General features: G+C 40.4%; 1 protein-coding gene across 6 annotated transcripts in view; it reads right to left on the bottom strand.

Moving 5' to 3' along the window:
- Window positions 1-248: 248 nt before the first annotated feature.
- Window positions 249-16,444, bottom strand: part of LOC121598362 (glutamate receptor ionotropic, kainate 2) — a 115,648-nt gene continuing 99,452 nt past the window's right edge. For 4 of the 6 annotated variants that reach the window (XM_041925101.1, XM_041925090.1, XM_041925072.1 and 1 more), the window contains 5 exons: window positions 6,060-6,258; window positions 5,717-5,948; window positions 2,724-2,839; window positions 2,433-2,588; window positions 1,432-2,010 (listed from right to left, as the gene is read on the bottom strand). In XM_041925101.1, coding sequence (XP_041781035.1) covers window positions 1,966-2,010; window positions 2,433-2,588; window positions 2,724-2,839; window positions 5,717-5,948; window positions 6,060-6,258 — 748 coding nt within the window. In that variant the 3' untranslated portion in view covers window positions 1,432-1,965. Of the gene's footprint in view, window positions 871-1,431; window positions 2,011-2,432; window positions 2,589-2,723; window positions 2,840-5,716; window positions 5,949-6,059; window positions 6,259-16,444 lie in introns of those variants that run through there. The other 2 variants (XM_041925118.1, XM_041925109.1) reach the window with 2 other exon arrangements.

Genomic DNA, 16,444 nt, shown 5'->3' on the forward strand with positions numbered 1-16,444 from the left:
TGCATCCAGTTTTGTTTCTTGTGTGTGTGAGAGTGTGTTTATCTTTTTCTTGTTCCTCTCATTTGCTTCCCATTTTATTTACTATATTGTGCTTTCGCTTTCTTTTGCTTATTCTTAAAATGACGCCTCGGGCGGTGCTCCTTTTGGTGAGACTCGCTTACAGCTTTTTCCTCCTCAACCGGGGGTGGATTCTATGGGGAAGGTGTATGGAAAACACAGTATATCTAGTCCCCTTTTGTTTTTTTTTAAATTTCACTTTCCCTCTCGAGCTCTTCTTTAAATGCTCTCTTTTCTCTCTCTATCTCCTCTATTTCTCTTTCCCTCTAAATCCACCCCAAGAATGAAGAGCCTGCGGTTCGGTTACGGGACAATGTATCTGAAGAATGTTTAATAATAATTGTTGACTACTCTAGATTGTTTTTTTTTGTTTTTGGTAAAAAATTCCCTAATATTTTTTCTCACGCAATTTTTCCGCCTTGGAGCATATTGGCTCGTTTAGCTTGCCCCTTTTCTTCACTGTTCAATCAGAACAAATGTACACATGCACTTGTTCACATATCGTCGGATATTTACTGTTTGTGTGTTCTCAGTTTGCGCATATTGTTTCAATTATTATCTGTTCGACCATGTAAGTTGTATGTGTAATTTGTTCCATCCAACTATTTGCTTCGCGTCGCATAGAACTGCCAATTCCAACTGTACAGGGACTTTTACTGAGCATTTACTGTGTGTGTGTGTGCGTGTGTATGGTTTTTTTTCCTGTGAACATCCATCCCTCTACTCGGCTTACTTTAGTATGCGCTGGTTGTCTTTCAGTCGTACGAATTTCCCTTTCACCGAGGGTGGGTGCACGGGTGGATGCATTTAGTACTGGTACATAATGCAGGTAGGTTTGAACACGTTAAATCATGGAAAGAAAGAGAAACGTAATAGAAATAGAGGAAAATTAAGAAGGGAAATAAATAAAAGGAAAAAAGGAACATTTAATAAAAGAAAACAAAAACAGACAAATAAAAATAAGATATAAAAGATATCAAATGAAATGAAAAATGTCGACATGAGTATCAAATAGATGGGTATACTAAAAAACAAACAATAACAACAACATTTCACGTTTTCGTCCATTGGCTAGTCCTATTATCTGCTTCTAGGAAACCATTTCTTGTTGCTTCCAGCTTGTATTTTTCTCGTTTGTTTTTAAACAATCAATGAATGATTATATTTTACACATGTATTTTCTCTCCCTTGCGCTATTTCACTCCCCCGCAGGAGCAGCAGCATTAGCATCAAATCACGACTACTACTACTATTTCTAATGGAGGCGTGTTATCCGTACCGGGGCTAGGGCTTTGCCAAAAACGATGTTTTTCTGTTGGTTTTGTGTTAGTTACATGTTTTCTTTCTGTGTCTACGGGGTTGGTTGTTGTTGTTTTTGTATGTTTCAAGGGGAGGGGCTTTGTTCGTTGGCTAGTTGGTCCGAGCAAGAAACAGAAACCATCCCAAACGGTGTTGGGTGGTAAATTTGATTTAGCTAGCGTCCGTCGCTTCACCTCTTTAATTTTGCCTTTTTCTCAATCTCTCTCACTCTCTCTCTCTCTTTCTCTCTCACACACACATGTTTTATCTCTCCCTTTCTCTGTCTGTCTCTATCTTGAGTTTGGAAGGGTTTTTATAAGTTATGGATGGCCAATACAACGAAAGATACACCTGAAACTAAATCCTCATGAATAAATAACTTCACCGAATGTAATCGTTTTGCAGTTTCTTAAACCTGCAGAACGGTCTTATCTAGTTGAGCAGTTTATGTCATGGAGTGAAGTATTGTTTGAAGCTAATTGTAACAAATTTAAACGATCGCGGTACAAACTGATGCGAGCGATGAAGGGATCCTTGCTCCCTGTTAACGTAAATAGTAAATGTGGCCTTTTCTTGTTTTGTTTAGAAGCGTGAGCAGCTGACCGTAATCTACTCGAATCTACACTCTTTGGGATGCTTTTTCTGGTATGGTTCCTTTGCCGAAGATGAAACAAGGAAGCACGGTATGAAACAAACCATTATTGGGAAACCGAAGGGGGAAGTTAGTGGGAAACAGTACGACGAGCCGTTGACGCAAAGACCGATCGTGCGAAAATAGAATCGAATGTACAATGAAAACAACCAAAATTAAATCCAGTTACAAAACGGAAACCGGTATGCAGAAAAATGAGAAAGAGAGAGAGAGAGAGAAAGAGAGAGAGAGAGAGAGAAAGAGAAAAAAGAGAAGATAAATGACAGAAGATGGTGTGACGTATGAGGTAACGTAGTATGAGCGGAATCATGGAATTTGGTAGAGATGCCGTCGAACCGCTTGAAATTTGTGCTAATGTTGGGAAGCGGGGGGGACGGGATGGGATGGGATTGGTGGAAATTATTTTAAAACGAGTGATGCTTACCCGTTCCTCGACCGCCACCTTTCGGCTCTTCCAGACGAACTCGCACACGGCGATAACGCACGCAACGCCCATACCGCCCATCAGCACGACAAACACGCCGCCCACGTTCGCCAGCCCCAGCTCGTTCGCTGTCGAGCTCGATTTAGACGTATCGTCCTGGGAGACGCATGTAAGGAAAATAAATAGAAACAAAATCCAAGAGAGAGAGAGAGGGAGAGAGCGAGAAAAAGAGAGAGAAATTTGAATAAGCCACTGAAATGGGGACAATGCTGGAATATGTAGCAAACGTACCCGGCAGGATCCACCGCCACGCTTTTCCTTCCACCAGCGCGTTTTCAGGATGTGCAGTTTGCCTTCCTCCTGCAGCTTCAGCACCGCACCGCTAATCGCCGTCCGGAAGGGTGAGTCTGGAAGGGCGAACGATGGATTAGTACAGCCAGATTGGTTATGAAATTGACATTGAAAAGTTTGTAATGCCAGTGACGTTGCATACTGGCAGGCGTAATTAGCATTCATGTTATGGAAAAACGTATTTGAGTATTTTTATCGGCCCACGTCTACTATTAATCTCATTATCTTATAAATGTAACCAACTACTATCTTTTAAAAGGATTATGTTACAGTCGTTACCGTCAAATTTTGGCTCTAAGGCCTTTTTTTGTAAATTTTGTAAGTTATCGGACCAGTTAATTTTACATTATCTAAGTTTTACCAACAAAACAATTGGTTAATCATAGTTAAGCAATAATGAAGTGAAGCTGCTGCCACACTATCATCTAAGGTTAAAGGTTGGTAATTCCTATTGATAAAATTTATTGTAATAGTAGTAAGGTTTTTAGTTAGATCTCAGCTGCTGTTGATAACGCACGCTAGTCACAACATATTTTTTCCGGACGAAATATTGATTTCGCTGGTGATAGCTTGGAGCAAGCAAGTTGATCGGTTCTATGCAACATGTCTTGATACAGCAGCATTTAATGGCTTCATGATATACGTCGAACGATAGCAAAATTGATCTCCTGAGTTGGTTTGGGGAACTATTTGGCCGAGAGGGCCAACGTGGCCGTTGTTTTTCAAAACAAAATAAAATTATCAAAAGCCATTTGAAGCTTGGCGCTGAAATATTTTCTGGAAAAAACAGTTTTCGCTCTCAACCGGGTTCTGCTCCAGCCCACAAGGCTTCAATAGAATAGGAATGGCGTTAGAAGACTTTGACTTATTACATCAGCTATCTAAAATGGCCTGCAAAGGGTCAATAATGTGTCCCAACCTAACTCCTAGAAACGCCACGTAATAATTTGTCCCTCTATACAAATAATCAAAGTTTAATGTTGCGGCGGGCCACATTTGGCGTGCGGGCTAGGCTAGTGAGTATCAATTTTGACTCTAACGCTCCTATTTTGATCTGTAAGTCTAAAAGTTTTTCCTATTGCCATAAACCTTATCAAATACCATGTACATTTATCATGATTACTACATCTGTATTGTGATAATACAAAAACACCACAAAACCCGTGTAACCATGCAATATTTAATAGATTCTAAAGCCATAGTTTCATCCTGAAAATATAAGGGAACCTTTTTTAATCTATTGAAACTTACTTAATTGGAATAAAAATTGTTATATTTCAAATTATATCAATGAAATTATTAATTACTCAACTAAAATTTAGTAATTTTGGAGCACATACAGGCGTATTCTATTTCTGTTATTTCTGTAATGAAAAGTACACGTTGAAGAGTAGAATAAGCCTGATAATTTTAGAAATTACCTTAAATATTGTAAGTGAAGTGATTGACTTGCAATCGAAAATTGATGCATAGTGTCAAAAATGTATGCAAAATTTGTGACAACAATACAGTTAGAGCCAACATTTAGTGGCTTCGACTGTTTTACCTAAAGTCTTTACATTTTGGCAGCTAGAGATTTACAAAGCAGCTAGATTTAAACGAGCGCCTAACGAAATCAAACGAGAATTTGCTCTAAACAATTAGTATATTTAAATGTAGTTTATAGTTCAATCCATCGTGATCTAGATGATCTTATTTCAACGTAGTAAAATAAATGTTTATAGCCTATATGAGGTGATGATGATGATTGAAAAGGCTCGATTAGATTACTCTACTTAGCAGGATAGGCTCGATTCGATTAATCACGGTATCATAGTATTCCTATGCAATATTTTAAATAATATCTTGTTGAACTATATTGTTGCGATGTAGTCTTTCTATTTCCATTTGAATGTCTTGTATGACCTAATAAGACAATAATAAAACTCACTTACGACTGAAACGGTCCATCTACAGAACTCAGTTAAGAGTACTAGTTAATATCATTTCTAGACCTTTAAGATGTGAAGCAAACAAACTGTTTAAATTACATCTTATTGCTATGGACATGTTCTTGAGACGACAATGAAGTAATGACTATGAAGTAATAAGAATTATTGAGGATTATTTGCCAAATTTTGTATTCATAGTTTTCCCGATGGCGTATGTGCAGAAATCCAAACCAAGAAAATTAAATCGTTGAAATACTTCAAAATAGTTTTCAATCGTTTCAAAATAGTTTGAAAAATATCAAAGTGCCTCAGTAGTATGCATGTTTTTAATATAAAAAATATTCTATAAAAATACAGATTTGATTTGAAAGCCCACAATTCGCGCCCAGCGCGAAATTTGTTTATAATCATAAAAATTGCTGACACACATTGGACACACAAATCTTCCTTTCAACAAGTATTGAAACTTGCTTCAAAATACGTACTAAACCGATTGATAGCGTGTTTCAGACTGATGCAGTCATTGATATCGTTGATACGAGCGAACAGCTTAACGTTGCCGACAACAGAAGAAAATGATGTTCAGCCCGCAATGGCCCCACATTGGTTTTCTTAACAACAAATACAAACGGGCCCAAATTGCTACGTTGAGGTACCCCTGAGGTGCCAAGCATCTCTCTAGATATATGATTGTTGACTTTGATCATGTATATGAGCGTTCTAAGAGGTAGGAATGATCCACTTAATTTGTTCCAAAAAGCCTAGCTTCTGCAATTTGGCGTTTAAAATGTCGAGTGAGATGAGGTCTAAAGTAGCTTTGTGATCTGTGTAATTGGCTTTGACATGACCATCAGAGTCGAGATTACCTTTGCAGCTATTTTCCTACTATCCCTATGAACTATTTTACGATGATCAAATCAAATTGAAAAATTAAAGCCCCAGTAAAACCAAAATCGTAAGGCAAAAATATGCTCGCTTCCTCCTACGGGGTTCAGTACTTACTCGGTGGCATCGCGATACCGTAGCCCTTCGAGTCGAGCATGCCGCCGACTTGCGTCAGCTCGCAGTTCCGCTCGATCACGTACTCGATCGAGGTCGACTCCATCAGAAAGGCGTAGCTGCCCTTGCCCTTCACCACGCGCTCCACGCCCTCGATGTTGCTGGCGGTGAACACGGACGGGCGGGCCGACTCCATGAACGACCACATGCGCTGATAGGTGGAGAAGTTCGAATCCTGTCGCCATTCGGTGGAGAGAAAGAGAGAGAGAGAGAGAGAGAGAGAGAGAGAGAAAGCATGTGAGTAACAATGAAATAGCCATCTAAGGGCAACACGGGCCTAGCTTACCCGGAAGAAGGCTGCGGTACTGCCGCCGCGCAGTGCCCCGTACTTGATCTTGGTCTGCTTCGCCAGATCCTCGGCCGACTCGATCGGCGAGTCCATCCGCTCGACAGTGAGGAAGGCGGCCAGGTTAGCAGTGTACGACGAGATCATGATCAGCGTGAAGAACCACCACATCCCGGCAACCATGCGCGTCGAGACGGCCCTTTTAGGGACGTGTCGATTTGTGTGTCGGTGCGTGTGAGAATGAGAAAGACACGTGTTAGTAAGTGTGTTCCAGGGTCTGTTAGGAGTGCCTAACAAGTGCTCTAGCCTTTTGCTACAACTGTTCTATTTCTTTGCTAAGTCTAAAGGCTCGTTTAGATGAAAATAATAAGGTGTGAGTTGCGCTTCTTTTAGTTTGTTGAATTGTTGCTTTTTTCTTTTGAATAATGTTTTTTTATTTTAATTACAAATGTAAATATTAATTCCGAATTTGGAGCGCAACTCAGAGCAAAGTGGTAGAGAAGCTTTCCCTGTCTAACTAAAAGCTACGATCTTAACCTATGAGCAATGCCCCACGTGTCCCTCATGCGGTGAACGGATAGAGTGGCAAGAGTGACGCTTGGCGAAGAGGAAACAAATAACATCGAAGCAAGTGAAGCAGTGAAGGTAAAATAAAGCCGAAAAGCACAACACAGAAGCCGATGCGATGAAGCGGACCATAACAGCAAAACATCGAGTGAAGCAGACCAACAAAATGGCAGTTCTTGACTTGTTACACTAGACAGACATCTTTAAAGAGAACCACGATAGCAAAAACAACACCCAAAAACACACCCACACACCCATACGCTCATCCCCATACAGTTCGTTGATAATTCCTGCACAGTGAGTGAGGAGAAGCTTTTCCCGGCAATTCGATATGGGCTTATTACGCCACGCTAAGAATGATGAATGCAGGCAAACAACACACCGACGGCAACAACACACCGCTTTAATCCCATTGCCATCCCCGCTGAATGGGCCGGGCAGGGTGAAATCGGACATTTTCCAGCTCGCCGAGCACACGCACACACACACACACATTCCCAGCCCGAAACCCCGGGTGCGCTGAAGTGTTCAGCCGTTGCGGGAAGTTGTTTTTGTGTGTTGCGTTCGCATTTTCCGCAACCACTGAGCAGCAACAGCGGCACGAAGCCGGGGGTCAGGGGGTGGAAACACAACAAAAGGGACACGTTACCTCGCACGCTGGGTTTTGTTTTTCGATCCTGTTCGTGTCGTGCGCGCGCGTTTGTGTGAGAGAGAGAGGAAAACAAAAAACACAAAACAAAACATAAAAAGCCGTCCATTTTCCGGGAAGTTAGTTTGGCCGGCTCACTCATGGCAAAACATGGATCGTTTCTAACCACCAATCCTGTTGTGCAAAACCTCGGTCTCTCCTCGTCCGTTGTCCTCGCGTACGCATCGCGGAGGGGTAATTAGAAAATCGGTACCGATTGATGCAAATGATTCATAAATAAATATGCGGCAGCATGAACAAACTCGCTCAGTCTATTATGCTCCAGTTTCTGTTTTACCACAAACACTCGCAAAAACAACGGCAAAAACAATCAAAAACAAAACGGATGAACATTAAACTGTTTGCTCGCTGCAAGGCTTGCATTAGCTCACGTTTGCCGATTGATTTTTCTCTCAGACTGAGCCTTTGTTTGAGCCTGCCCCTGCCACCTTCGCCCTACTTCGCGCCTTTGTTTTATTTTAATTTTTCCACTTCCGCAGTTTCAATCAGTTGCTTTTCGTTTTTCTTTCCTATTTTTTTGCAAAACAACGAGTTAGCCAGTCGGAAGCGCTTTTCAAACCATGCGCCGCGCTTTCCCTTGTAGCCGGTTTTTCATTACCCTGTTTGCATCGAAAGACGCCTCCCTTCGAACGCCCAGCGACCGGGGAAACCCCCGAACACAAGAATCAAAGCTCTGCGCACGGTGATGGTGAACAGGGCGCGGCTTTGCATGTGGAAAGGGGGAAAGTGAAAACAAAACATTAGACAAAAAAAACTTGCGAAGGCAAGTCAGGCCATCGGCATGCAGTTTTCGGTCGTTTGAAGTGAGCCGCTCATGTTGAAGGCTCCTAATCGATAAGCCTTTTGTAGTACGATTTACGGTCAAAGTAGCAAAACAAAACAAAAATCGTAACACTAACACACACACACACAAGCACGGATACTACTCAGGCTTCTTGCATTGTATTTTTGATGGATTAGAGCAGAGATGTCAAACTGGAGGCCCGCGACCGCTTTAGCCAAAATTTATTTGTATAAGCATATCTGCATCTACAGTACAGGTCAGTCAATTCTGGACACTTAAAATATTGAGTGATTTTCTTCTTCACAGGTTTCTCTACTAATTGTCAGACCAGGCATCGTCAGAAAACTTTGTCGGCGTATTATCCTACCTCGCATCAATGCGTGTATGCACAAAAAAGAAACCCAAGAACTGTTTGAGTTATACAAGAAAACCCCAAAACTGTTTATTTCATTGAACATGAACATTCAGTTCCAGAAAAATTTCGAAAAATAGTTAAAAATTTAAAGAAAATCTAGTGTACCCTTTCCGATGAATCAATTTGTTAGTAACAAATATTTGATGTATAATTCTTTAAAGAAACAACTCGCGTTTTCGTTTCAAACTCATATAAAACTCCAAAATGTCTGAAAGTATCTTACTCATCTGCATGTGGTTTTGGAACATTATTATTTTATTTTGAAGCAATTAATAAAAGTTCGTGATGATCAAAAAGAGTAATTTGTATAAGAAAAATACATGAATAATTTAACAAAATCACTCAACTAACAGGAATAAAAAATTTAAGCTCTTACACTTTTTGTTGGCATGTTTTGGAAAAGATCGAACCCATGTTTAGGTATAGTTGCAGATTAGAATATAATACTTCTGCAAAGCGTTTAGAAATCAGCTATAATACATGTCAGCATAAACACGTATTATTGTTGATAGGATATTACAAATGATTTAAAGCTTTCCATGAAGCAGCACTAAGGTGACCAGATAGACTACATGTGAGCTTATTGCTATGATTTTGGTCGCCATAATGAGTGAGGATTTCTATGGAAATTGGCTGGAAAAGAGTCAGTGCTACAAAATGTTATGAACATCACGAGATTTTCACCAACGAAAAAAATGAACATATCCGTGGTAGCTTGATGCTCATTGCTGATACTCAATACAAGTACGTCATGACATGCCGAACGTGACATGCGAGTTCTTGAGTTCAACGCAATATTCTGACTGACAAGCTGTGGTTAATGCCGGTGCAAGCATAATCATGATTGTTTTTGGCTGTAAACAGTGCTGTCAAATGCCACTGTTTCAGTCACCAACACTCATGACTGAAACGAAGCTCAAATCAGATCACGTACACAACTCAGTGTGACGATACTCAAACAGTTAGTGGACCTATAACATGCTTGGTGACATTTTTTTGTAGCACCCAACTGTTGGTCACTCACTTGGTCACGACATTTTCTGGGGGTGATATTCAAGACATTCTTGGAATATACTTGGCGTGTGGTCCCAAGAAACAAAATGAGCATGCTTTCACGCTCTTTCTGGTTTAATAGTCTGTCGGGTCAAACAGAGCGAGAAAGCAAGCAATCATTTTGTTTGTTCCATGAAACTGGCACGCATCGCATATCTCCCATGACTATCGGGACGATCACCAACTGAAAATGTCGCGACCAAGTGACAGACCAAGAATTGGTTGCACACAATGTCACCAAGCATGTGATGGTTGAGGCTCGCCTCTGATCATCGCAGTTCAGCTCGTGATGCTGACATGATTTTGTTTCAGCCGGAATTTGTCATGACTATGTTAGTGACATTTTGCAGAACTGATCGCAGTAAAAAAAAAAAGTCATGACATTGTGACTGACCAAGCGATGGTCGCAAAAATGTGACGAAGCATGCATTGATCACATCAACCGTTTTGAGTATCACCACTGAGTATCACAATTGAGTACGTGACGCTGATGTGGACTTTGTTTCAGTCAGTTTTTTTTATGACATTGACAGTGACATTTTGTAACACTGAAGAGAATTACTAAGAGACGGTTACGAATGACTTGTATGACACCTTACTCTCCCCGAGTCAAATGAAGATTTGTCCAAGTCTGGACTGGACTGGACGAATCGACCTGTAGTAATTTATGGACCTTGGACAGCATCAAAATTCAAAGTTCACTGTTTCTTATGTACGTAAATGCAGTTCACAATAATACCAAAATACCTACTAAAAAGTATTGATAATCAAAATGGCACCAATATCAACATAAAAATTTGCTATTGACATTCGATAAACCAGTGTTTGTCATTATTTTTACGCATTAAATCTTGTTAGTTGGCACAAAACGAGACAAGTGTTGCAAATTTCAGAGGCCCAAGTCCAATTGAAAATAATCATCTACGTTTTTTTCACTTTTTTGTACAAATATTTTAACTATTGAAACGCAACTGTAATCCCGAAATGAAATGGAAAGAACTGCTAACAAACTGATTTTTGCATATCAAAGCTAAGCTGAGGCCCGTGCTTCTGTTTTGCGTAGCATTTTGGCCCGCGATGTCAAATGAGTTTGACATCGCTGGTTTGGAGGTTGTGAAAAAAGGAAGCTGCTTTGTTGCCGTTTGCTCGAAAAGCAAATTTTATGGACACGATTGCGGAAAAAGCTTTTGCATTGATAGGAAGAAGGCCATCCGATCCTCTGGAGTATACGAAAGGGATAGGAAAGGGCACAAGGGATAGTTTTTTGTTTTTGGCTTGATTTGTTTTTGGCTTGATTTGATGCCTCCTGTTCAATCTCTCTCTCTCTCTCTCTCTCTCTCTTTCTCTCTCTTTCTCTCTCTCTGTCTCTCTCTTTCTCTCTCTCTATCTCTTGATCTTCTAATTTGGAATAAAAGTCGGTCGAGATTGCTTCCTGGACCCGCGTGGATGGAAAAACTATTTTCTCACATCACCTCTCTTCCAATCCCATCCCCCCTCTCGTTCCTCTCCCACTCTTGTTGTTGAGATAGAATTGTTATGGGCCGCGGAGGAAACAACAAAAAGGAAAACAAGATTCCTTCCCTTACTAAGCGCGCGTGTATTTTCCCGCCAGCCCGATTTTTCTACTTTCCATCGGGGACAAGAAATCGAGTCGAACAAGGGGCTCTGGGACCGGGAAGGGGATGGTTTGGTTGGCTGGTTGAATGGAATTTGGAACTGACCGGGTCAAAGTCAAGTCGCTCGTAAAACTGTTTTGTCGAAGCTAAACTTTTCAAATTTCCTCTCCCGTCCCATCATTGTTTCCCGAAAACTTTTCCCCCTTCCCCCCTCAGGGGAGTGGCCGGGCGGAGGATGCAGCGCATTAGGGTATTGGTTCACCGTTCGGCGCAAAGTGGCACCATCGGATGGGAGGCCGTGACGAAACTGGTGGAATTAATTTCAATTTTGTAAGCGGGAGGAGTCTTGCAGACTTTCTGTGTGGGGTTAGAGTGTGGTAGCGTTGCTGTTGTGGCGCTCATCTTCTTATTCGCCATTTTGGGATGGAAAATGCCTCTCTTTTTTGCTACGGTCAAGATTTTAATGCACGGATTAAAGCACGATCTAGGCCAAGCGCCTGCCTCTGCCAATGCAATGAGAAACACATCAATTGACTTGTGAATTTGAGTGTATTTATGTGTGTGGGTATGTGGGTACATTACTGCCGACATTTGCTGGAACGGCATCTAAATACTCAACAGAAGAAAAAGAAGAAAAAAAAGCAACCAAAACATATAAAATTGACTTGATCTCCCCCACGCGATGAAGCTCATCCATAAATTGACACTAAACAGTCCCCGTCAGCTGAAGGTGAGGTGTCAGAGCAAAGCAAACGCCTGCTTCACAGCATCACGCACCGCCACACAGTGCAGGTGCGGAATTTCGTGGCCAAAAAAAAAACAAGTTTGAATTTTAATAAACCTCTCGACTGTCGTGGGCATATTTTTCGTGCCGTTTTAAGTCCCGCCTCGCGTGTCTTATCGCTTCCACGTGTCCGCGTTCGAAGGTGCTTCCTTTTTTTGTTTGTTCCAGATGATGAAACATTACACGGCCGTGCAGAAAGGGCAAACGGGGCGCGCAAGCAAAAGCAATCAGAAACGGTATAGGCCAGCGAGACAGTGCGCGCGGTTCTTGGTTCAAATCACATTTTCCTTCCTTTAGGCGCGCCGGAATGACTTCTGGGAAACTTTTTTGGTTGCTCTGGTGTTTTCTCTCTCTCTCTTTCTCTCGCTCTTCAAATCAACAACGCACCTTGAATATGTGTGTCTATGTGAGTGTATGTATTAGCTTGATGAAAAGTTCTGTGCAGAATGTAGAGCAGGCGATAAAACAGAGAGACAGGCTGGGTTTGTGATGATTTGAAGGATTTAACCTACAGCCAAGCAAACAAAAAATCGAGGGTAAAACGCGAAAAAGAAAACTGAAGTGGAAAATGGGAAAAGTTTGTTTGCTGGTGAAAAGCGGCAAATCGCGTTTGATGTAAACTGATGATGGCACTACAAGAAGCTGTGAAAATAAAAAAAAACTGTACTGGCAAATGTCCACTAGCCTCGAAGGGTAGATTTATTCTCGAAAAGAAGCTTCTTGTTGTTGGTGTGTGCAATGAAAGAACGAATATAAATATAGCAAGAGAGAGGGAGCGAGAGCTACGAAGATAGAGAGAGAGGGAGAGCATAGAGTTCATATCTTCTTTTTGTTTGGAAAGAATAATAGGTTTCCAATCCTTGCTCGCTTCAAACCAACTTTCGCCTTCCCTTTGATCCATTTACGATTGACTGCAAGATGAAACTTTCCACCAAAACTTGATTTTAATTCCAAAATTGGCCAGTAAAATGCCTTACACACACACATACACACAAAAACAACAAAAAACAAAAAAGGAAAGGATTAATTTTCTACTGCTAACTTTCTGCTATCTTTGTTTGACAAGTGTATTAATGCAACGAAGATGTTATAGAATATCTTATTTTTAATTAACACTTAACTTAACTTAATGCGATTAGCTTCTATATCCACACACCAAGTTAGCATATTGTTGCAGTGGAATAAATTACGAAAGAATAGTTTAAATTTAGAAAATTATTTAAAATTACTTGAATTTAATGTTGTAACATGGTCTACACACACTAACAACTGGTCTACACGAATTGAGCGCATTCAGAAAAAAAATCACAAAAATAGCTATAAGAACCTTAAGGTGGAACATAGACCAGTCTCTAACATATCAAACTAGACGGCTTCTTCTAGGTTTGCAGTCCTTAGAGAGACGTAGGGAGGTAGCACAAGCAGTTTTTGTAGCAATGTTAATAAAAGGCGAAATTGAAGCTCCCGAGCTTCTTCTGAAGATCAATTTGTACGCTCCTGACCACGCACTACGTCTTCGGATTTTTTTTATCAAAATATACCTAGCCCGTACTTATAGAGGAGCTCATTATCCAATTACCTCGATGTGTAAAGCTTTCAATAAGTTCTACTGCTTTTTTTTACTTCAATGTTGCCGTTGCCACGTTTAATTGTTCATGTCTGTATTCAAATATACAGCAAGTAAGATTATCTTAAGTTTTATTTTATTTTTAATGTTGCAAAGGCCGCTGCGCGTGCCACGCAATTATCTTCAATAAATAAAATAAAATAACCTTCGAAAACATAGTATTACAGTCGTTATCGCTAAATTTTGACTTTGACACTCACCTATTTTTATCTTGATGGTATCAATTTTTGACCGCGTATCACAATTTTTGCCTCGAAGGCATCAATGACAGTGACAGTGCACATCAATTTTTGTTTCTAAAGGATCAATTTTCACTGTGAGTCAATCGCTTCGTCTACAAAATGTTACATAATTTCTGAAACTGTGTGTTCTGAAATCATTAAGTAGAGTAGTGAATAATTTCATTGATGGAATTTAAAATAATTCTATTGCTATGCCAATTTTGGAAATTTTAATTTTAGTGAAATAATTGATGTTTATGTTCAAGTTAAAACAATAGCTTTAGAATTTGTAAAATTTCATTACTTTCTCAAAAAAAAAACAATTAAATTACAGGCTTTTTGGTATTTTTTATGTAATTTATAGTTACAATTGGCAAACATCAGCTTAAATACTTTAAAAGTTACAATTATCACAGGTATCAAAAATAGATGACTCATAGACAAAAATTGGTGCGTTACAGTCAAAAATTCATGCGCACTGTCAAAATTTGTTGCCTTAGAGGCAAAATTTGATACCTTAGAGCGAAAATTAGGTGGCGAAGACTGTAATTTGTCGCCAATTAATTTAAAATTAATTAAAATATGAATTACATTAAAATATCATAGCAAAACGATTGATTTTTCAGCTACACAATGCCAGTCCACAAAAGTACCGTTAAAAAAATACGATTTTAGGATACTAAAATAAATTACTTCTGAAAGTTTGATTTTAATTCGGTAGAAAACATTGAGAGAATAATAGTGATAAAATACAGGCAATTTTTTGATTCAAAAACATCTTAAGTCGCTATTTTGAAAGCTTTGCCAAACAAATATAACATTGGGGCCTTTCACGATTATAGTCAGCTTTTTTATATGGAGTTTGACAGTTGGAGGCTGAAATCATATGAACTCTCCTTACAAAACTACATCCAAACTAGCATACGATTTTCAGCATAGATTATTTCAGACTCATAGCTAGAATGAGATTCGAGTATCTGTTCGAAAAAATGGGAAAATCCTAAAGTGTATTTAAGAGATCAGGCGGTAGAATCTAGAATCGAAGTGTATGTAGACTAGGTTTTTGGCATGGCAACATGGCATGTTTTCCACGTCACTTTTTGGCAGGACGGGTGAAAACTTTTGCTTAAACTGGCTTTCAGGTTACTTGACGAATACATAAAACACTCTTAAAATCTTCATCCAGAAGCAGAATCGATAAAATCAGCCTTCTTAATGTATAAACCTTGGGATAATCCCACCTGTATATTAAACCTACTTTGAAAGCTGCTCGAAAACTGCTATACAATGCAAACAGCTGACAGGCTGAAATTTCAGCCTACGGTTTCAAAACGTGAAGGGGATCATTAATTAATTTTTGTAAGAGCATGGTAAAAATAATAAAATAATGTGCAAAATTATTTTTTAACTACTGACCAATATCATATATTTTGAAGATATAGTTAACATCGTGAAAGATACATCATAAATTGAACTTGGTCAGAACAACCTGAGAAAGATCTAACTTTTTCTGTTTATCTTAAAATGTTTTTGTTAAATAGAAGGTAAATTATTTGTAATTGAAAACATTCTACAAATAGACAAGCTTGAAACTATTTAAACAACGTCAATTAACTTATCCTCTTTCGCTCCAGCACACACACACACACACGCACACTTAGCCAGAAGCTAACCCATGAAGGGATAATACGAAACGTTGGTCAAAAACTACCGAATGCATTTTCCGTGCGCATTTTCCTCACCCCTGGCCAGTAATCTCCCTCTGACGGTAAGGAAAAGTGGTTTTGCAAATTGTAACTTCTGCAGTGAATGTCTCTCTTTACCTCACTCTATCTCTCTCTCTCTTTCTATCCTCCCCCTCCTCCCCCCCTCCTCCCGGATCGTTTCCCTGCTGCAAGACCGTTTCTGCTAGTGGTTGGAAAAACGGAACCCCGCCCGTAACCGCATTCCGAGTTTGCCACCCTTGGCCAGCGGCGGGCACCGAAACACAAATGGTCGGAAACTTTTAGTGTAATGTGAACCGTTTTACCGTGCGAAATGGGAAGCATTTCCCGCTGGCGCACTGTTTCCTTCCCCACCTCTACCCCTTCCCTCGTGCATCCCTTCTCATCCTATCGCTTTATTTTCCAGTGGTTTTTCCATCGGTGGTCAGCAGCCGCAGCAGGGTCCAAGGCATAGTTGGTCGGTCAGTGTATGTGTGTGTGAGTGTGTTTGTGTGTGTGTGTGTGTGTGTGTGCGTTTGATGCGTGTTAAGTTTTGAGCAAGAAATCTTCCCCGCTCGTTCTCGTGCAGCCCTCTCGGCCCGCCAAAAGGTGCATTCTATCCGCTCCAGCCGGCCTTAAACTTCTTTTGCCCTCTGCCACGGAGCCCAGCTTTGCCATCCCTGCACCCCTCCACTCCTCCAATTGGTCCCGCAACGAGTCCGGCAGTGGCGCGGTGTCGCTACGGAATCCATTTGCATAATTTAAAGTTTCTCGCTAAAAGTGGGCACTCCTTTGGGGAGGACGCGCGAGGGGCAGGTAAATACTTTAGCATACACTTTCAGTTGGTGAGAAGGTCGCATGGGGAAGGGGCGAGAGGCCGAGCAATAAAAGGAAGAAGAAGAAGAA

This window comes from Anopheles merus, chromosome X, assembly GCF_017562075.2.
Source record: "Anopheles merus strain MAF chromosome X, AmerM5.1, whole genome shotgun sequence".
Lineage (NCBI taxonomy): Eukaryota > Metazoa > Arthropoda > Insecta > Diptera > Culicidae > Anopheles > Anopheles merus.